At 43.1% G+C, this 18,510-nt stretch overlaps 1 protein-coding gene across 1 annotated transcript in view; it reads left to right on the forward strand.

The window, feature by feature from the left end:
* mfsd14bb (major facilitator superfamily domain containing 14Bb) overlaps positions 1–13,740 on the forward strand; it is a 28,032-nt gene extending 14,292 nt beyond the window's left edge. The window contains exons 3-12 of the mRNA XM_041900594.2: positions 6,913–6,975; positions 7,620–7,747; positions 8,204–8,318; positions 8,442–8,660; positions 8,974–9,087; positions 9,889–9,960; positions 10,132–10,244; positions 10,430–10,527; positions 10,818–10,972; positions 12,961–13,740. Of these exons, the coding sequence (XP_041756528.1) occupies positions 6,913–6,975; positions 7,620–7,747; positions 8,204–8,318; positions 8,442–8,660; positions 8,974–9,087; positions 9,889–9,960; positions 10,132–10,244; positions 10,430–10,527; positions 10,818–10,972; positions 12,961–13,173 (1,290 nt within the window). The 3' untranslated portion in view covers positions 13,174–13,740. The remainder of the gene's footprint in view (positions 1–6,912; positions 6,976–7,619; positions 7,748–8,203; positions 8,319–8,441; positions 8,661–8,973; positions 9,088–9,888; positions 9,961–10,131; positions 10,245–10,429; positions 10,528–10,817; positions 10,973–12,960) is intronic.
* The last annotated feature ends 4,770 nt before the right edge of the window (positions 13,741–18,510 follow it).

Raw genomic sequence — 18,510 nt, forward strand, 5'->3', positions numbered from 1 at the left:
TAATTTATATATATTTTTTTTACTGAAATACTACATTTACATAAGTACTCAGACCCTTTACTCAGTACTTTGTTGAAGCACCTTTGGCAGCGATTACAGCCCCAAGTCTTCTTGGGTATGACGCTACAAGCTTGGCACACCTGTATTTGGAGAGTTTCTCCCATTCTTCTCTGCAGATCCTCTCAAGCTCTGTCAGGTTGGATGGGGAGCGTTGCTGCACAGCTATTTTCAGGTCTGTCCAGAGATGTTCAATAGAGTTCAAGTCTGGGCTCTGGCTGGGCCACTCAAGGACATTCAGAGACTTGTCCCGAATCCACTCCTGCGTTGTCTTGGCTGTGTGCTGTTGTTGTCCTGTTGGAAGGTGAACCTTCGCCCCAGTCTGAGGTCCTGAGCGCTCTGGAGCAGGTTTTCATCAAGGATCTCTCTGTACTTTGCTCCGTTCATCTTTACCTCGATCCTGACTAGTCACCCAGTCCCTGTCACTGAAAAACATCCCCACAGCATGATGCTGCCACTACCGTGCTTCACCATAGGGATGGTGCCAGGTTTCCTCCAGACATGACGCTTGGCATTCAGTCCAAAGAGTTCAATCTCTCATCAGACCAGAGAATCTTGTTTCTCGTGGTCTGAGAGTCTTTAGGTGCCTCCAAGCAGGCTGTCATGTGCCTTTTACTGAGGAGTGGCTTCCGTCTGGCCACTCTACCATAAAGGCCTGATTGGTGGAGTGCTGCAGAGATGGTTGTCCTTCTGGAAGGTTCACCCATCTCCACAGAGGAACTCTGGAGCTCTGTCAGAGTGACCATCGGTTTCTTGGTCACCTCCCTGACCAAGGCCCTTCTCCCCCGATTGCTCAGTTTGGCCGGGCGGCCAGCTCTAGGAAGTGTCTTGGTGGTTCCAAACTTCTTCCATTTAAGAATGATGGAAGCCAATGTGTTCTTGGGGACTTTCAATGCTGCAGACATATTTTGGTACCCTTCCCCAGATCTGTACCTTGACACAATGCTGTCTCGGAGCTCTATGGAAAATTCCTTCGACCTCATGGCTTGGTTTTTGCTCTGACATGCACTGTCAACTGTGGGACATTATATCGACAGGTGTGTGCCTTTCCAAATCATGTCCAATCAATTGAATTTACCACAGGTGGACTCCAATCAAGTTGTAGAAACATCTCAAGGATGATCAATGGAAACAGGATGCACCTGAGCTCAATTTCGAGTCTCATAGCAAAGGGTCTGAAGACTTACGTAAATATGGTATTTCTGTTCTTTATTTGTAATAAATGTGCAACATTTTCTAAAAACCTGTTCTCGCTTTGTCATTATGGGGTATGGTGTGTAGATTTTTATTTAATCAATTTTAGAATAAGGCTGTAACGTAACAGTGGAAAAAGTGAAGGGGTCTGAATACTTTCCTAATGCACTATATATGGTTATTTTTAGATATACAGTGTAATGATGTAGGTGTTTACTCATAACCCGCAGTCCCGGGCGGGTGGGTTTAGGGTCATGAAATATGATCGGGTTAAATAAAGAGAAAACCATACATAAAAAAATCCATAAATGTATCGTTCTTGTGCAATTTATATCTATAGGCTACATTTAGGTTTTTCTTTCATTATTTTAAGGCTATCTGGCATTAGTGCGTAAGCCTAAGCTTTAGGGCCTTACTTTACGTGCGCCAAATAGCCTACACTCCAATCGTCAAACGCGTTTGAGAACTGGCAGAAAAAGTTCATGTTGATCCACTGAGGCAAAAAGGACAGTGTCTGCGTTTAATTCAATAAGAGAAAAGCTGCGAAATGGAGAGTTGAAAATAAAGAGAAGGGATGGCTAGAAAAGTAATGGTTGGGAAACATTGGGTTAAGTTGATGGCAGTGCCGTCTATGTTATGTGTGATTGTGAGGCGCTATACAAATTCGACAGTCACAAGACGGAGACTTCAAATAGGCCTATGGCATGTCAAGGGAACTGTAGCCTACTGTTCAGATGGGTTGAATGGAAACTGATATCCGGACACTGACTGTAGGTCTGTAACCTCTCACAGTCTTAATATTAACTCCTGCAGAATTAAGCATTTCTTGCAGTAGAATGATAGGCTACACAAAATGTAGGCTACATTTTGATTCTAGAACAGGAGTGGAGAAATATGATTTTTTTTTCTCCAGCATCTTATGCGAATGCACAGTTAGGGACTGCTTTATCAGCATCATAAAAGCTGATAATATTTCAACCACATAAAATATGCATCCAAGACGAACCAATATTTTATCAAACATGTTTGGTCGTTTTCACAGCTTCTTATTTCCTTCCAACCGGTCAAACTGTAATTTGGACGGGGGTGAAATCCAAAGTTGTGCTATATATTCATTTGCTATGTCATATTACATTTGTAAAGATAAATATTGATACATTACTAGCTCAAACACTTTTGAATCTGCAAAATATTGTGATTTCAGATCAAAAGTGGGGGGGACAAAAAGCAAACATTGCCCCCTTACCTGATAGTGGGGTGGTAGATGCCAAGTTTCCCTTATGGCTTGGCTCAGGTGCCTGCATACACCATAGACATACATGTACATCATTTACACACACACACACACACACACACACACACATACAGAGCGAGAGAAGTCAGCTCAGAGAGGCCCAGCTCATGAGCTCCATCAACAGCAGATTGTAATTTAGAATGGAAAATGAATGTTTATGCAACAAATGTTAGCGCATCGTACCGCACAGAATCGCATCGATTCGTACCTCTAATCAAACCGATTTGCACCGAATCGTTTCAAACTAAAACATATCTGAGCTCATGGATGTAGATACGTATCAAATCGTGTTTAAAGGGAAAGATGTAAATGGCTCATTTAGAATAGAATAAACATTTTAGCATAAGTATAATACAGGAAGGCACAATTTATAATACAATATTTGTACATGTATCAGGAAAGGGTGGATTGGGGGGCAAGTGTTTAAATTGTGCAGTATTAGCAATAGTAAATAAGTCTGGTAACAGCTATTGTGATGTGTGTGTGTGTGTGTGTGTGTGTGCAAAAGTGCGGAGAGTCTGATGGCTTGTAAATAGAAACTGTCTCTAGCCTGTTGGTATCAGTCCTTATGTTCCGATACCGTTTGCCCGACGGTAAGGGAGTGAACAGTTCGTGGCAGTGTGTGTGGGGTCTTTGATGATGCTGTGAAACTTCCTCAGGCACCGTTTCAAGTGTCCTGGATGGGTGGGAACACGGCCCCAGTGATGTACTAGGGTTGGGCGGTATCCAGAATTTCATATCGTCATGCCATCCTTCTCTCATCCCGGGATTTATGGTATTACCGGTTTAGTACACAAGGGGGTGCCAAAAGACACAAAGCCCATTGGGCATCTATTACCAGAATGCTAATAACATTAGCACAAGTAATAGCGAATCTTCATGGAAGCTGCTAGCTAAATATGCTAACGAGCGCAAACATATATTTTTTTGCAAAGGCAGGCACTCCAGCTCATAATGTTATACATACAGTGCATTCGGAAAGTATTCAGACCCCTTCACTTTTTCCACATTTTGTTACATTACAGCCTTATTCAAAAAAAATTAAAAAATGTATCAATCTACACACAATACCCCATAATGACAAAGCGAAAACAGGTTTTTAGAAAATGTTGCACATTTATAACAAATAAAGAACAGAAATACCTTATTTACATAAGTATTCAGACCCTTTGCTATGAGACTCGAAATTGACCTCGGGTGCATCCTGTTTCCATTCATCATCCTTGAGATGTTTCTACAACTTGATTGGAGTCCACCTGTGGCAAATTCAATTGATTGGACATGATTTGGAAAGGCACACACCTGTCTATATAAGGTCCCACATTTGACAGTGCATGTCAGAGCAAAAACCAAGCCATGAGGTCAAAGGGATTGTCCGTAGAGCTCCGAGACAGGATTGTGTCGAGGCACAGGTCTGTCGAAGGGTAACAAAAAATGTCTGAAGCATTGAAGGTCCTCAAGAACACAGTGGCCTCCATCATTCTAAAATGGAAGAAGTTTGGAACCACCAAGACTCTTCCTAGAGCTGGCCGCCCGGCCAAACTGAGCAATCGGGGAGAAGGGTCTTGGTCAGGAAGGTGACCAAGAACCCAATTGTCACTCTGACAGAGCTCCAGAGTTCCTTTGTGGAGATGGGAAAACCTTCCAAAAGTTGCTACAAATATTAAAATGTATAGAAAAATGTGTAATAAATAGTTTCACCGGTATTGATGGTATTGAAAAACCATCCCGTGGCTCTTTCCAAATACCTCGGTATACGTTATATACTGTATACCACCCAAGCCTAGTCTTCACCACCCGCTGGCGGTCGTGGGCGGAGCAATTCCGGTACCAGGCTGCGATGCAACTGGTCAGGATGCCGGGCGGAATGCCGAATTTCTTCAGCCGCCTTAGGAAGTAAAGGTGCTGTTGCGCCCTCTTGACAAGAGTGGTGGTGTTGTTGGGCCATGTCAAGTCCTCGGTGATGTGGACGCTAACTGTTGACTCTGCTGCAGTCCCGTTGATGTGGATTGGGGCATGTTTCTCAACTCCTTTGTTTTGCTGACGTTGAGTGAGAGGTTGTTGTCCTGGCATCACAATGCCAGTTCACTTACCTCCTCCCTATATGCTGACTCATCGTTGCTGGTTATCAGGGCTACAACCGTGGTGTCGTCAGCAAACTTGATGGAGTTGGTGTTGTGCAAAGCCACACAGTCGTGGGTGAACAGGGAGTACAGCAGCGGGCTGAGGACACACCCTTGGGTGGCCCACGTGTTAAGAGTCCGTGTGGAGGAGTTTCTGTTGCCATTCCTCACAACCTGTGGTCTGCCCATCAGGAAGTCCAGGATCCAGTTGCAGAGGGTAGTGTCCTGACCCAGGGCTCTGAGCTTAGAGAGAACAATAGTGTTGAATGCTGAACTGTAGTCAATGAACAGCATTATCACATAGGTGTTCCTCTTGTCCAGATGTGTTAGGGCCGTATGAATAATGGTGGTAATGGCATCTCCGTGGATCTGTTGGAGCGATAGGCATATTGGAGTGGGTCCAGTGTGCCTGGCATGCTGGCCTTGATGTGGGTCATGACCAGCCTCTCGAAGCACTTCATGATGACCAGGGTGAGTGCAATGGGGCGATAGTCATTTGCGCATGTCACCTTGTTGTTCCTGGGCACTGGGATGATGGTGGTCTCCTTGAAGCAAGTGGGGGGACTACAGCCTGGGACAAGGACAGGTTGAAGATGTCCGAGAAGACGCCCACCAGCTGGTCAGCGCACACTCTGAGGACGCGGCCAGGGATGCCATCTGGGCCGGCGGCTTTGAGTATTCACTCTTGAGTTTTTTCACGTCCGACTCGGAGAGTGAAAGCATTGCTCAGTATTGTCTGCCTCAAAGCGAGCATAGATTGTGTTAATCTTGTCTAAGAGGGAGGCTTCGGTGGGCACCACACAGCTGGATTTGCCTTTGTGGTCCGTGATAGCCAGTAGTCCTTGCCACATGCGTTGCGACCCCAAGTTGTTGGGGTTCTCTCTACTGACATTGAATGCTGCAGTATGGGCTCTCAGCATGGTACGGATTTCTATATTCATCCAGGGTTGTTGGTTGGGGTATGTCCGGATTGTTATTGTAATTACATTTCATAATGAAACCTGTGACTGACGATGTATATTCCTCAATATGGATGGGTGAGTCCTGGGTGGATAAATCTTTGAACATATTCCAATTAGTATTCTTAAACAGTCCTACAGCATTGAGTCTGCCTCTGTCCAGCACTTCACTATTCTCTGTGTTGGTGGCTCCCTCTTGAGTTGCTGCTTGTAAGCGGGGAGTAGGAACAGAGACGTGATCTGATTGGCCGAAGTGGGGGCGGGGGACGGCTTTGTATGCGTCATGGATGTTTGTGTACACATGGTCCAGCACGTTGTTTCCTCTCGTGGGTCCGGATACGTGTTGGTGATACTTTGGAAGAATTTGTTTTAAACTTGCTTTGTTAAAATCTCCCGCGACAATAGACTTCTTCTGGGTGAGAGGATTCTTGTTGGCTAATGTTCTTGTACAGTTCGCTGAGTGCCGCCTTGATGTTTGCTTGTGGCGGTATGTACACAGCTGTGGTAATAACGCACGCCAATTCCCTCTGCATATAGTGGGGTCCGAATTTTAGCATCAAAAACCCCAGGTAGGGTGAACAGGAGCTTGAGATGTTTTTAACTTTGGTACACCAGGAAGTGTTGACGAGGAAGCATACGCCTCCCCCTACTCTTACCAGAAGCCGCCGTTCGATCCATACGGAAAATGGAAAAGTCGTCTGGTTGAATAGCAGAGTCAAGTGAATTGTCCATACGCCTTGTCTCTGTAAAAACCAAGACACAACATTCCCTGATGTCCCTCTGCGATTGAAGCCTTGCTCTGAGTTCACAATGTTCATTTTCCAGCGATTGGACATTAGCCATCAGGATGCTAGAAAGAGGAGGCCATGTAGCCTGTCTTTTCAGCCTAGCTTGGGGTCCCCCTTTCATTACTGTTCTTCGTCGCCGGCGTTGCCTTCTGTCGTCTCGGCCAGGAGCAACAGGTAAGTCCGCTGTGCGGAAACAAAGGAGCGAATGTAGTATCCCAGATCTGGGAGGCTGAGAGATAACTGTGTAGCTTCCGATTCATGATCCAGAAGTGTTTGTCGGTTGTAAGAAATGATTGCACAAACATTCTGAGCAAACAAAGTCATAATGAACGCAAAAATACCAATAAAAAAGCAAGTCGAGCAGGACGCGGCAAGACGTGCGCCCTCCTCAGTGCCCCAAAGGGCAAAGGTCATGAATGAATGACGGCATTATCTGTAGTGACTTTGCAAATGACCTAACAAGGGTATTTGTATTGTCTCCTTCTGCTGTCCTCCAGGTTCTTCATGAAACGTTTCCCCAGCACACATTTCTTATGAATGGTCTGATTCAAGGTGTTAAGGTAAGAGGCATTTCCATTTGGGTTGCTTTTAAGATTCAATGTTTCATTTTCTTCAAATGAGGAACTTTTATCTCAAAGTTGCGATGAGAGGATATTTGGTCACTATGCTCACCTTCTCATTTCAGACAGCCTTGTTCTTTTAGTTAATGTTTCTGGATAATTGTTTAGTTGATCTAGCTTTTGGGTGTAGGTGAGAGGTGCAGGGGAAACTCATACGTTTGTCAAGTTTCTACTAGGCATTGTCTTTTCACCTATCTGGTTTGTTCAGATCAGCATTAGTCAATGGTGACGAGCAGCGTATTACTGCATTGTAATATAACATCTTGTCATGTATGACATACAGATGGTTGTCAGTCAGAATCACAGAGGATTGAGCTTGCCTGATAACCCAGGTCTGCCCAAGGCTTGGTCATGACCGTCTTTGTGCTACATTCACTACCCACAGCAAGACTCCCTAATGTTACTATACTTCAGCTAGCTATGTCAAGGTCTTAGTGTGTTTAGGTGAGCAATTTTAACATTGATAATGTATCTCTTTCACACCTACTTTGAGTTGTGTGAAACGCCTGCCCATAGAGGTCTTGTGCTTATTGATGCATTTTTGGCGTAGCATTGTGATTACATTTTGCCTGTGTTGTGTGTAGGGGTTGCTGTCATTCCTGAGTGCCCCTCTGATAGGTGCCTTATCAGATGTTTGGGGCAGGAAGTCCTTCCTGCTGGTTACAGTGTTCTTCACCTGTGCCCCAATCCCCCTAATGAGGATAAGCCCATGGTAAGAGGCACTGGTAGACATAGCACCCTTTGTGCTCAGTCACATGCTTCTCATGTGAGTGATCTCTACAGCGCACTCTGTGGCTTCTGACTGCGAACCTGCTGGGAACATGGGTTGTATGTGGGCAATGGGAAAATCTCAATTGCATACTCCTCGCGTCCTCTCTCTTTGCCTCCTCCTCAAAACCTATTGGATGAGAAAGCCATAGGTCCCTCCCCTCTGATCTTCTCCTCCAATGGGTTTTGAGAAGGAGGCAAGGAGAGGACGTGAGGAGTAGGCAATTGAGATTCTCTCTGTGTTTTCTGCTGATGCTTACCTCCTCTCACTGAGAGAAATGTATGTCTGCTGCTGAATTAAAACACAACTTTGTTTTCAAGATACATTTCTCAGTGTTGAATATTTGTGACATTTCCCCTGTTTCGAGTAAGAATTTTACTTTTGAATGTTTCTCTGCAGGTGGTATTTTGCCATGATATCAGTCTCGGGCATCTTCGCTGTGACTTTCTCTGTAATCTTTGCGTATGTAGCAGACATCACTGAAGAACATGAAAGAAGCACAGCATATGGACTGGTAATGGCTCTTGTCTGTCTTAACATCTTATCCCCCACCACCCTTATGACTTAGATGTTAAAGATGATCAAATCAATTAACACACAAATGTTGAGGATGTTCCACCTTCTCCTTCTGCTTCAGGTGTCCGCAACGTTTGCCGCCAGTTTGGTCACTAGTCCAGCCATTGGCGCCTACCTTTCTGCAAATTACGGCGACAGTTTGGTGGTGCTAGTGGCCACTATCATCGCCGTGGTGGATATCGCCTTTGTCCTGTTGGTCGTGCCAGAATCTCTCCCAGACAAAATGAGACTGACGTCCTGGGGGTCGCCTATCTCTTGGGAGCAAGCCGACCCCTTTGCTGTGAGTGACATTGACATAACCTTACCCAAATTAAATAAGCTGTTAGGCTAAAGCCTGATTTATACCTTAGTACATATGCAACGCAAGAAAGCAATTAGCTCCGCAAAATGGCGATCTTGCAGAGTAAAAAATTGCAGGGCTGCATATGTCTGCATATTATGGCTACGCAGGATCGTGATTTTGCATTCTTGCGTACGGTGGTAGGGTACAAATTAGCCTTAAGTCTTACAGCTGTTCAATATGTTTAGAATTTCACTGTGATACTCAATGTTGACCACTTGGTTTCTCTTCCTCACATGTCATTCGTCCACAGTCTCTTAGGCGAGTGGGAAAGGACCCGACAGTGCTGCTCATATGTGTCACAGTGTTCCTGTCCTACTTGCCAGAGGCAGGCCAGTACTCCAGCTTCTTCCTCTACCTGCGACAGGTGAGACTGGTTATAAGTCAGTTATAACAGGTTATAAGTATGCCTTTGTTTCTTTCTGATCATGGGAAGTCTTAAGTCATTCTAGCATTGTTATCAATCTTTATGTAATGTTATCTGACCAGTGTTGGCAACAGTTTTGCAGTGAGATTCGCTATTGGCTCCTTGATTTGTCACTAGAAGTCGCTAGATGATGTTTTGCCGTCACAGCACCAATTTGGCTTGCTGCGGTCCTCTGTAGCTCAGCTGGTAGAGCACGGCGCTTGTAACGCCAAGGTAGTGGGTTCGATCCCCGGGACCACCCATACACAAAAAAATTTATGCACGCATGACTGTAAGTCGCTTTGGATAAAAGCGTCTGCTAAATGGCTTATTATTATTATTATTATTATTATTATTATTATTATTATGTAGCGTTTTCGCCCCCTCTGTCGCCGCACATCCCCTCCCCTTGTGCTTCTCAGCCTATGTGTGCGCCGTTGCTGTGACTTCTGTTGCACAGACAGCTTCTCCCACTCTCATTTGCAGCATAATTTAGTGGGAAAAGTTGCTGTCAAAACCATAGAAGGCCTCTGTGTCAAAACTTCCCAAAGGCAGCCTGAAAAGTAGCTGAATTTGTCGCTAGAACCAATAAAAGTCGCTGGAGGGGTCTGAAAACTCGCTTAGTATAACGACAGTCACAAAATTGGCAACACTGCATCTGCCTTGTCTAAATTAATTTGATATTTTGAGGGTGACGTGTATACTACACTTTTATCTACACTGTGTAATAGGAGATGCACTGTGCTTTGTGTTCCTTTTCAGGTTATTGAATTTTCACCTGCAGCAATTGCTGCTTTTATAGCAATGGTCGGGATCCTCTCTATTATCGCTCAGGTATTGTGTTGCCGTATTAGTATTTATTCTATTCATCAACTGTGAAAAGTGTCACTTTTTACAATGTTCCACGTCACTATTTACCTCAGCAAACTATTAAAAGAAGATCATGAAGAATATAATATTTTGGATTTACTGTAATAATTGTTCTCTTCCCTTTTCTTTTAACAGACATTGCTCTTAACCTATTTTATGAGAACTATCGGGAATAAAAACACAGTGTTACTTGGACTGGGGTTTCAGTTGTTCCAGCTAGCCTGGTATGGCTTTGGATCAGAACCATGGTAAGTTTGAGTTTGATCCACAGCCAAAATGATATCTCATACGTGCTAGAATTCATAGAGTTGGTCTTTTAGTCTTTAGTGTTGTCCAGCTGTCCAAGTGTTGGCACCGCGTGGGTGTTGAGGGGATTTGTCCATTGTCCGTGTGAAATAGCTCTAACCCCACTGTGGGACCTCCTGTCTTTCAGGATGATGTGGGCCGCGGGTACAGTCGCAGCCATGTCCAGTATCACCTTCCCTGCAGTCAGTGCTTTGGTGTCCCGGATAGCAGCCCCTGATCAGCAAGGTAAGACAACACCGGTCTCCTCTCTGTGGCTCTCCCTTCTCCCCTCCACACGTCGCCCTTACACGCAGCTGCAGAGGTCACTGCCACTGACCAACTAAAGAGCAACAGCTGACATGTGACAACTGATTCATGCTTTGGGCCATGTAATCTCTATCTTGCTCTTCCTTTCACCATAACAGGCAGGAATCATTATGCTTTTTATACCCTTTCTACCTGAGGTGTCTGAAAGGAGGTGAATTGTGAGTTTTTCTGTGCCGTCAGAGTAAAATCTGTCTTTGGTACGTTTACAGGTTGTGTCCAGGGAATGATTACGGGTATCAGAGGCCTATGCAATGGGCTGGGTCCAGCTCTGTACGGCTTCATATTCTTCCTGTTCAACGTGGAGCTGAACGAGCTTGACCCTGTGACAGGAAGAAACAAAAGCACACCTCAGGTGCCCAGCGAGGTACAGAGCCCAGAATACGCTTACATCTTTAATGTCATGGCTGTGTAACTCTGATGAGATCATATGAGTGCACCTGTGTTCGTGTGGTGGTGAATGGGATAGTCAGTTTGCTGTAGGCCCAAAGAGCACACAAAAAACCTTCTGTTGGCTAAGTTTTTTATTTTCCATGTAGTCTTTTTCCCCATTTGTATAGAGTTGGATTAGTAAAACTAAAAAAGTTATCTCTGTAAGAGAAGCTTCTTCTACTTTTTGATGATGGTTAAAATAATAATGATCAAAGTAACACCTATCATCAATAAATACAGTGCATTCCGAAAATATTCAGACCCCTTCCCTTTTTCCACATTTTGTTACGTAAAAGCCTTATTCTAAAATGGATTAAATAAAAATCTACATACAATACCCCATAATGAAAAAGCGAAAACAGGTTTTTAGAAAATTTTGCAAATGTATTACAAGTATTCAGACCCTTTGCTATGAGACTCGAAATTGAGCTGAGGTGCATCCTGTTTCCATTGATCATCCTTGAGATGTTTCTACAACTTGATTGGAGTCCACCTGTGGCAAATTCAATTAATTGGACATGATTTAGAAAGGCACACACCTGTCTATATAAGGTTGCACAGTTGACAGTGCGTGTCAGAGCAAAAACCAAGCCATGAGGTCGAAGGAATTGTCCATAGAGCTCCGAGACAGGACTGTGTCGAGGCACAGAACTGGGGAAGGGTACCAAAAAATGTCTGCAGCTTTGAAGGTCCCCAAGAACACAGTGGCCTCCATCATTCTTAAATGGAAGAAGTTTGAAACCACCAAGACTCTTCCTAGAGCTGGCCGCCCAGCCAAACTGAGCAATCGTGGGAAAAGGGCCTTGGTCAGGGAGGTGACCAAGAATCCGATGGTCACTCTGACAGAGCTCCAGAGTTTCTCTGTGGAGATGGAAGAACCTTCCAGAAGGACAACCATCTCTGCAGCACTCCACCAATCAGACCTTTATGGTAGAGTGGCCAGACGGAAGCCACTCCTCAGTAAAAGGCACAGCCCGCTTGGAGTTTGCCAAAAGGCTCTTAAAGGACTCTCAGATCATGAGAAACAAGATTCTCTGGTATGATGAAACCAAGATTGAACTCTTTGGCCTGAATGCCAAGCGTCACGTCTGGAGGAAACCTGGCACCATCCCTACGGTGAAGTATGGTGGTGGCAGCATCATGCTGTGGGGATGTTTTTCAGCGGCAGGGACTGGGAGACTAGTCAGGATCAAGGGAAAGATGAATGGAGCAAAGTACAGAGAGATCCTTGATGAGAACCTGCTCCAGAGAGCTAAGGACCTCAGACTGGGGCGAAGGTTCACCATCCAACAGGACAACGATCCTAAGCACACAGCCAAGACAACGCAGGAGTGGCTTCAGGACAATTCTCTGAATGTCCTTGAGTTGCACAGCCAGAGCCCGGACTTGAACCCGATCGAACATCTCTGGAGAGACCTGAAAATAGCTGTGCAGCGACGCTCCCCATCCAACCTGACAGAGCTTGAGAGGAGGATATGCAAAGAAGAATGGGAGGAACTCCCCAAATACAGATGTGCCAAGCTTGTAGTGTCATACCCAAGAAGACTCGAGGCTGTAATCACTGCCAAAAGTGCTTCAACAAAGTACTGAGTAAAGGGTCTGAATACATTTTACATTTACATTTAAGTCATTTAGCAGACGCTCTTATCCAGAGCGACTTACAAATTATGTAAAAGTGATAAATTTTTTATATTTGATAAATTTGCGCACAGAAAATAACCTGCTTTTGCTTTGCCATTATGGGCTATTGTGTGTAGATTGATGAGGGGAAAAACAATTTAATTCATTTTAGAATAAGGCTATAATGTAACAAAGGCTATAATGTAACAAAATGTGGAAAAAGTCAAGTGGTCTGAATACAAGCTGTGCACCCAATGACTACTGTATTCATTTAGGGAACATTTCTTGTGAACTTTCTTTCAGAAACCGACCATCCCCGGGCCGCCCTTCCTGTTCGGAGCCTGTTTAGTGTTGCTGGCTCTCCTTGTGGCCATCTTCATCCCTGAGCACCACAGTATAGCGGTGAAGACCTGCACGGGCACACGCAAAACCAGCACCAGCAACAACCTGAGTTTAAACCCCCTGCCTGCCAGCGACGAGGATATCGAGCCCCTCCTGCAGGACAGTAGCATGTGACTGTCTGAGAGGGACTCCAACATGAGCGCCCCCTAATGGCTCCCTCAGCACACTCAGCCGTAGCGGAGAGACCAACGTCAACCAGCAGCAGCCGGCATGGAGCCATTCAGGGTATACCCTTCAACCACATTGAACACACACTTCTGTTTCTATGATTAGGGAGCGGTCTTTTGTCCAGCGAGATGGTTTTATCATTTACTGTGATTTTACAATGCGACAAGGACAGAATGACTTCTTAATGCACCGGGTTGAGTGACATGGTGTGTTTTGGTGTCAAACATTGGCCTAGACAGTGTTTGTGGAGTTGAAGAGATAGCAAGCTCTGCTAGTTTCTCATATGCTTAAAGTAAAACTTCCCCCTCCTATTAATGGGTTAAAAGGCCAATTGATGCTCACTCCAGCTTTATGTTAATAATATGTTGACCTGTATCTCAAAGTTACTGTGCAATCTAGATTGTAAACGGATTGGTGTATAGTTAGGTAAATACACCAAATTACCAAAAGTATGTGGACACCTGCTCTTAGAACATCTCATTCCAAAATCATTGGCATTAATATGGAGTTGGTCCCCCCTTTGTTGCAATAACAGCCTCCACTCTTCTGGGAAGACTTTCCATTAGATGTTGGAACATTGCTGCGGGGATTTGCTTCCATTCAGCCACAAGAGCATAAGTGAGGTCGGGCACTGATTCATCCCAAAGGTGTTCCAATTCATCCCAAAGGTGTTCAATGGAGTTGAGGTCAGGGCTCTGTGCAGGCCAGTCAAGTTCTTCCACACCGATCTCGACAAACCATTTCTGTATGGACCTCGCTTTGTGCACGGTGGCATTGTCATGCTGAAACAGGAAAGGGCCTTCCCCAAACTGTTGCCACAAAGTTGGAAGCACAGAATTGTCTAGAATGTCATTGTATGCAGTAGCGTTAAGATTTCCCTTCACTGAAACTAAGGGGCCTGGCCCGAACCATGAAAAACAGCACCAGACCATTATTCCTCCTCCGCCAAACTTGACAGTTGGCACTATGAATTCGTCCGTCTGACTGCAATATGGTGAAGCGTGATTCACCGCTCCAGAGAACGCAGGCGTTGAGCATTACACCACTCCAGCCAACGCTTGGCAATGCGCATGGTGATCTTTAGGCTTGTGTGCGCTGCTCGGCCATGGAAACCCATTTCATGTAAATCTCGAAGAACAGTTATTGTGCTTCTAGAGGCAGTTTGGAACTCGGTAGTGAGTGTTGCAACTGAGGACAGACGATTTTTACGCGCTTCAGCAGTCGGCGGTCCCGTTCTGTGAGACGTTTCCAATTCACAATAACAGCACTTACAGTTGAACGGGGCAGCTCTAGCAGGGCAAACATTTTATTTACTGACTTGTTGGAAAGGTGGTACCTAAGTCACTGAGCTCTTTAGTAAGGCCATTCTACAGCCAATGTTTGTCTATGGAGATTGCATGGCGGTGTGCTTGATTTTATACACCTATCAGCAACGGGTATGGCTGAAATAGACGAATCCACTAATTTTAAGGGGTGTCCACATACTCTAGTATATACAGTGTATGTACCTTAATGGTGACACAATTTATTATTAGAAAAATGCTGTGCCATATATTATTTTTCTTTTGCCTTTTTGCCACGTCATGTATTGTCGAATCAGCCGAGTGAGACTTGACTTGGACTTGAATGTTACAGAATGCTGAAATAGTTGCTGAAAGAGTTGAACCATGACATTCCAAATATGCCTATCCACCCTACAAATCCCAATCTGAGTATATTGTCAGCTACCTCAAATGTTTACCTCTTCAGAAAATGTCAATTTAAGAGAAATCTAGGCCCTCTGATTTGGTATAGCTGCTCATAACCTTTAAAAAAAAAATCATCACTTTTACAGCAACTGTTACCTTTCACATCTGAGTGTTAGTTCTTGTGTTGTATAAAGGTCTGGTGGGATTGTGGCTACCAGTGAAGTATTAATGGATTAACTTAACACCCACAGTACAGTTGTACTTTAACATTTTAACTGCCAATCCTGAATTGAAATTAAAACCGTGATAATGGCATATTGTGGTACTTTAAAAATGTATTTTCAGAGTACAGTTGTGTGGCCTCATAACTATTGCAACTAGTTGGGAAGTGCTTTTTTGTGGTATGATACAGGTAACTGTCAAAATAAAGGAAACACTTGAGTAAATGAGGGTTCTGGCGGCTCTGTTATGGTGCATTTTACTGGCATGGTTTAGTTCCACTCAACCCCTTAGAGGACAAGGTAAACACCAATAAATACACAGACATTCTGAGTGATCACCTTCAACCTATGGTGAATCCTTTCTATCTTGATGGAAGTGGTCTCTTCCAGGATGACAATGCCCCCATCCACAGGGCACGAGTGGTCACTGAATGGTTTGCTGAGCATGAAAACGATTTAAACCATATGCCATGGCTGTCTGTCAACAGATCTCAACCCAATTGAACACTTATGGGAGATTCTGGAGCGTCGCCTGAGACCGTGTTTTCCATCACCAACGAAACACCAAATGATGGAATTTCTCATGGAAGAATGGTGTCGCTCCCTCCAATATAGTTCCAGACACTTGTAGAATGTATTTTATGCCAAGGAGCACTGAAGCTGTTCTGGCGGCTCGTGGTGAGCCAATGCCCTGTTAAGACACTTTGGTGTTTCCTTAATTTTAGCAGTTACCTGTATCTATTATGATCCCAGACTGAATTGATACCAAGATGTGGCTCTGTCAGATCTTAAGATTGTTATTGGTTAGATTTTTTTTAAATGTTGTTTTCTCAAAGATAATTGGTGTAAAAACACAATACAACCTATATTTTTGCATACAATCATAACTAACCTGTAACAGTAGAATTTAGTGTTACATTTTCCCTGTATTGTATGGTATTGTGTACTGTATTCATTTTGCCAGCAGGTTTGAATCTAACTTATGACATGCAGTGAGGGGGGAAAAAGTATTTGATCCCCTGCTGATTTTGTACGTTTGCCAACTGACAGACATGATCAGTCTAATTTTAATGGCAGGTTTATTTGAACTGATCATTTCTTTGTCAGTGGGCAAACGTACAAAATCAGCAGGGGATCAAATACTTTTTTCCCTCACTGTATCTCTACAAACCAGTTGATGAAACAGTATGAATCTGTTCAATAACTTATGTAAGACCCAAGTCTTTTGGACTTTCATAATGCAGCACTTTGTATATTTTAAGAACAAGGTTAATATATTTAGCCATTGTTATTGCTAAACAAAACGATTCCCTTATGCAGTTAAAATATACTTCTTTCTAAATGAACGATTGTCATTTACTCAACTTGCAGTGTAAGTTATGCATTCATTTTCTGAGTACTGCATCTTAATTTCAATGAAAACGTGTGCCTAAAATATATATATATATATACATGTTAATATACTGAACAAAAATATAAGCACAACATGCAACAATTTCAAAGATTTTACTGAGTTACAGTTCATATAAGGAAATCAGTCAATTGAAATAAATAAATTTGGCCCTAATCTATGGATTTTACCTGACTGGGGTACAGCCATGGGTGGGCCTTGGAGGGGATAGGCCCACCCATTTGACAGCCAGGCCAACCCAATGGGAGCAAGGCCCAGGCAATCAGAATGAGTTTTTCCCCACAAAAGGGTTTTATTACAGACAGAAATACTTCTCAGCACCACTCAGCAGCATGCTCACTAACAAGGATGTAAAACAAATTTGTGCACAATTTGAGAGAAGTGCGCTTTTTGTGCGTATGGAACATTTCTGGGATGTTTTATTTCAGCTCATGAAACATGGGACCAAGACTTTACATGTTGCGTTTATATTTTTGCTCGGTGTATTTTGAGCAGTTGTTACTGGTCTTTTTTAAAATAATGTTGAATGATTTCTTCATGGGTTGTGCATTTGTAATAGCTTTGTTTTATCTTAAATCATAATTCTGAATAATATCTACAATAATAATAATAAAGAAATGTATAGCAATTGTTGGATGTCTGCATTACATAATCTACACTAGTATGCATGGATTTTATAATCCACTAATTATGACCATTATGTGGGTATTATGTGAAAAGTATTCCTCATATTTGCTCTTGATATCAGAGTGCAGACAAATGATGAAACTTTTTAAAAGTGTTTAATCATACAGCATTGTCTATAACAAATCATACAAACTGCTCTCTTGCAAAACACTCAGCATCCCAGACACTCATTCAGTAAACTTATTGACAAATCATTATTTATTTGAGAAAAAAGTTAGAAACAAATAACCCTACCTACATTCAGGCCTTTCACTATTGCACTGCCACAAGTGTTTGGTCACATCAGAACAAATGTACTATATTACAACCTCTTTATGGTCTCCCATAACATGTGAGAGACCTTTTCGTAAATATTGAAGCTAGTGCTAGCCCAATCTGCACTAATCATACACTTACCAAATGTATATTAATATTGTAATGTAATTTACGATCTCTTTACAAGCCTTATTGATCATGGATTAAAAAGTGGGGGACCATGCAAAATGCAAACAAAAAATGCAAGGTCCCCAAAAGGCATTTGATGCATCAAGTAAAAACACAATTTACAACAATACAGCATACTATATTGCAAAATAAAAAAATTATATTGCACTCCAACATAGACTAGTAATCATGGCACAACATTAACCCATCCATAATCTTTATACTTGAACTGTTCAAGTAGCATATTACCAGGTGCAATTACTGGGAGAGTTCCAGGCCGACTTCATTGCAGACATTGCATTGCATCAACCAATGGTTGTGTGCTATGTCATCGACTGCGTCGGCATCAGATTGCTATATCATATGATGGAGTTAGCTTATATGTTAAAACTGTGGTGTAGACAAATTTGTTGGTGGGTGGGCCTGCAGAAATTTGGGTGGGCCAATTCTATAATATTTAGTAATAATTTTTTGGGGTGGGATTTTACACATTTTGCCATAGGGCAAAGAGAAGAATTTTGGGGGGTATGGGATGGACCGCGGTAATTATTTGCTAGGATAATAATTGCTTGTCAATAAATTAAATGTAATACAATGGCAATCTGGGTTGTATGTTGAGATCCTGCACATGAACTGCCAACATTGTTATGCATATTAATTGATAATGATGGAAAATAAGATATGCAGGATATTTGAATAGATATATATTTTTTTATAGTTATATATACAGTGGGGGAAAAAAGTATTTAGTCAGCCACCAATTGTGCAAGTTCTCCCACTTAAAAAGATGAGAGGCCTGTAATTTTCATCATAGGTACACGTCAACTATGACAGACAAAATGAGAAAAACAAT

The sequence above is a fragment of the Coregonus clupeaformis genome, unplaced genomic scaffold (assembly GCF_020615455.1).
Source record: "Coregonus clupeaformis isolate EN_2021a unplaced genomic scaffold, ASM2061545v1 scaf0098, whole genome shotgun sequence".
NCBI lineage: Eukaryota > Metazoa > Chordata > Actinopteri > Salmoniformes > Salmonidae > Coregonus > Coregonus clupeaformis.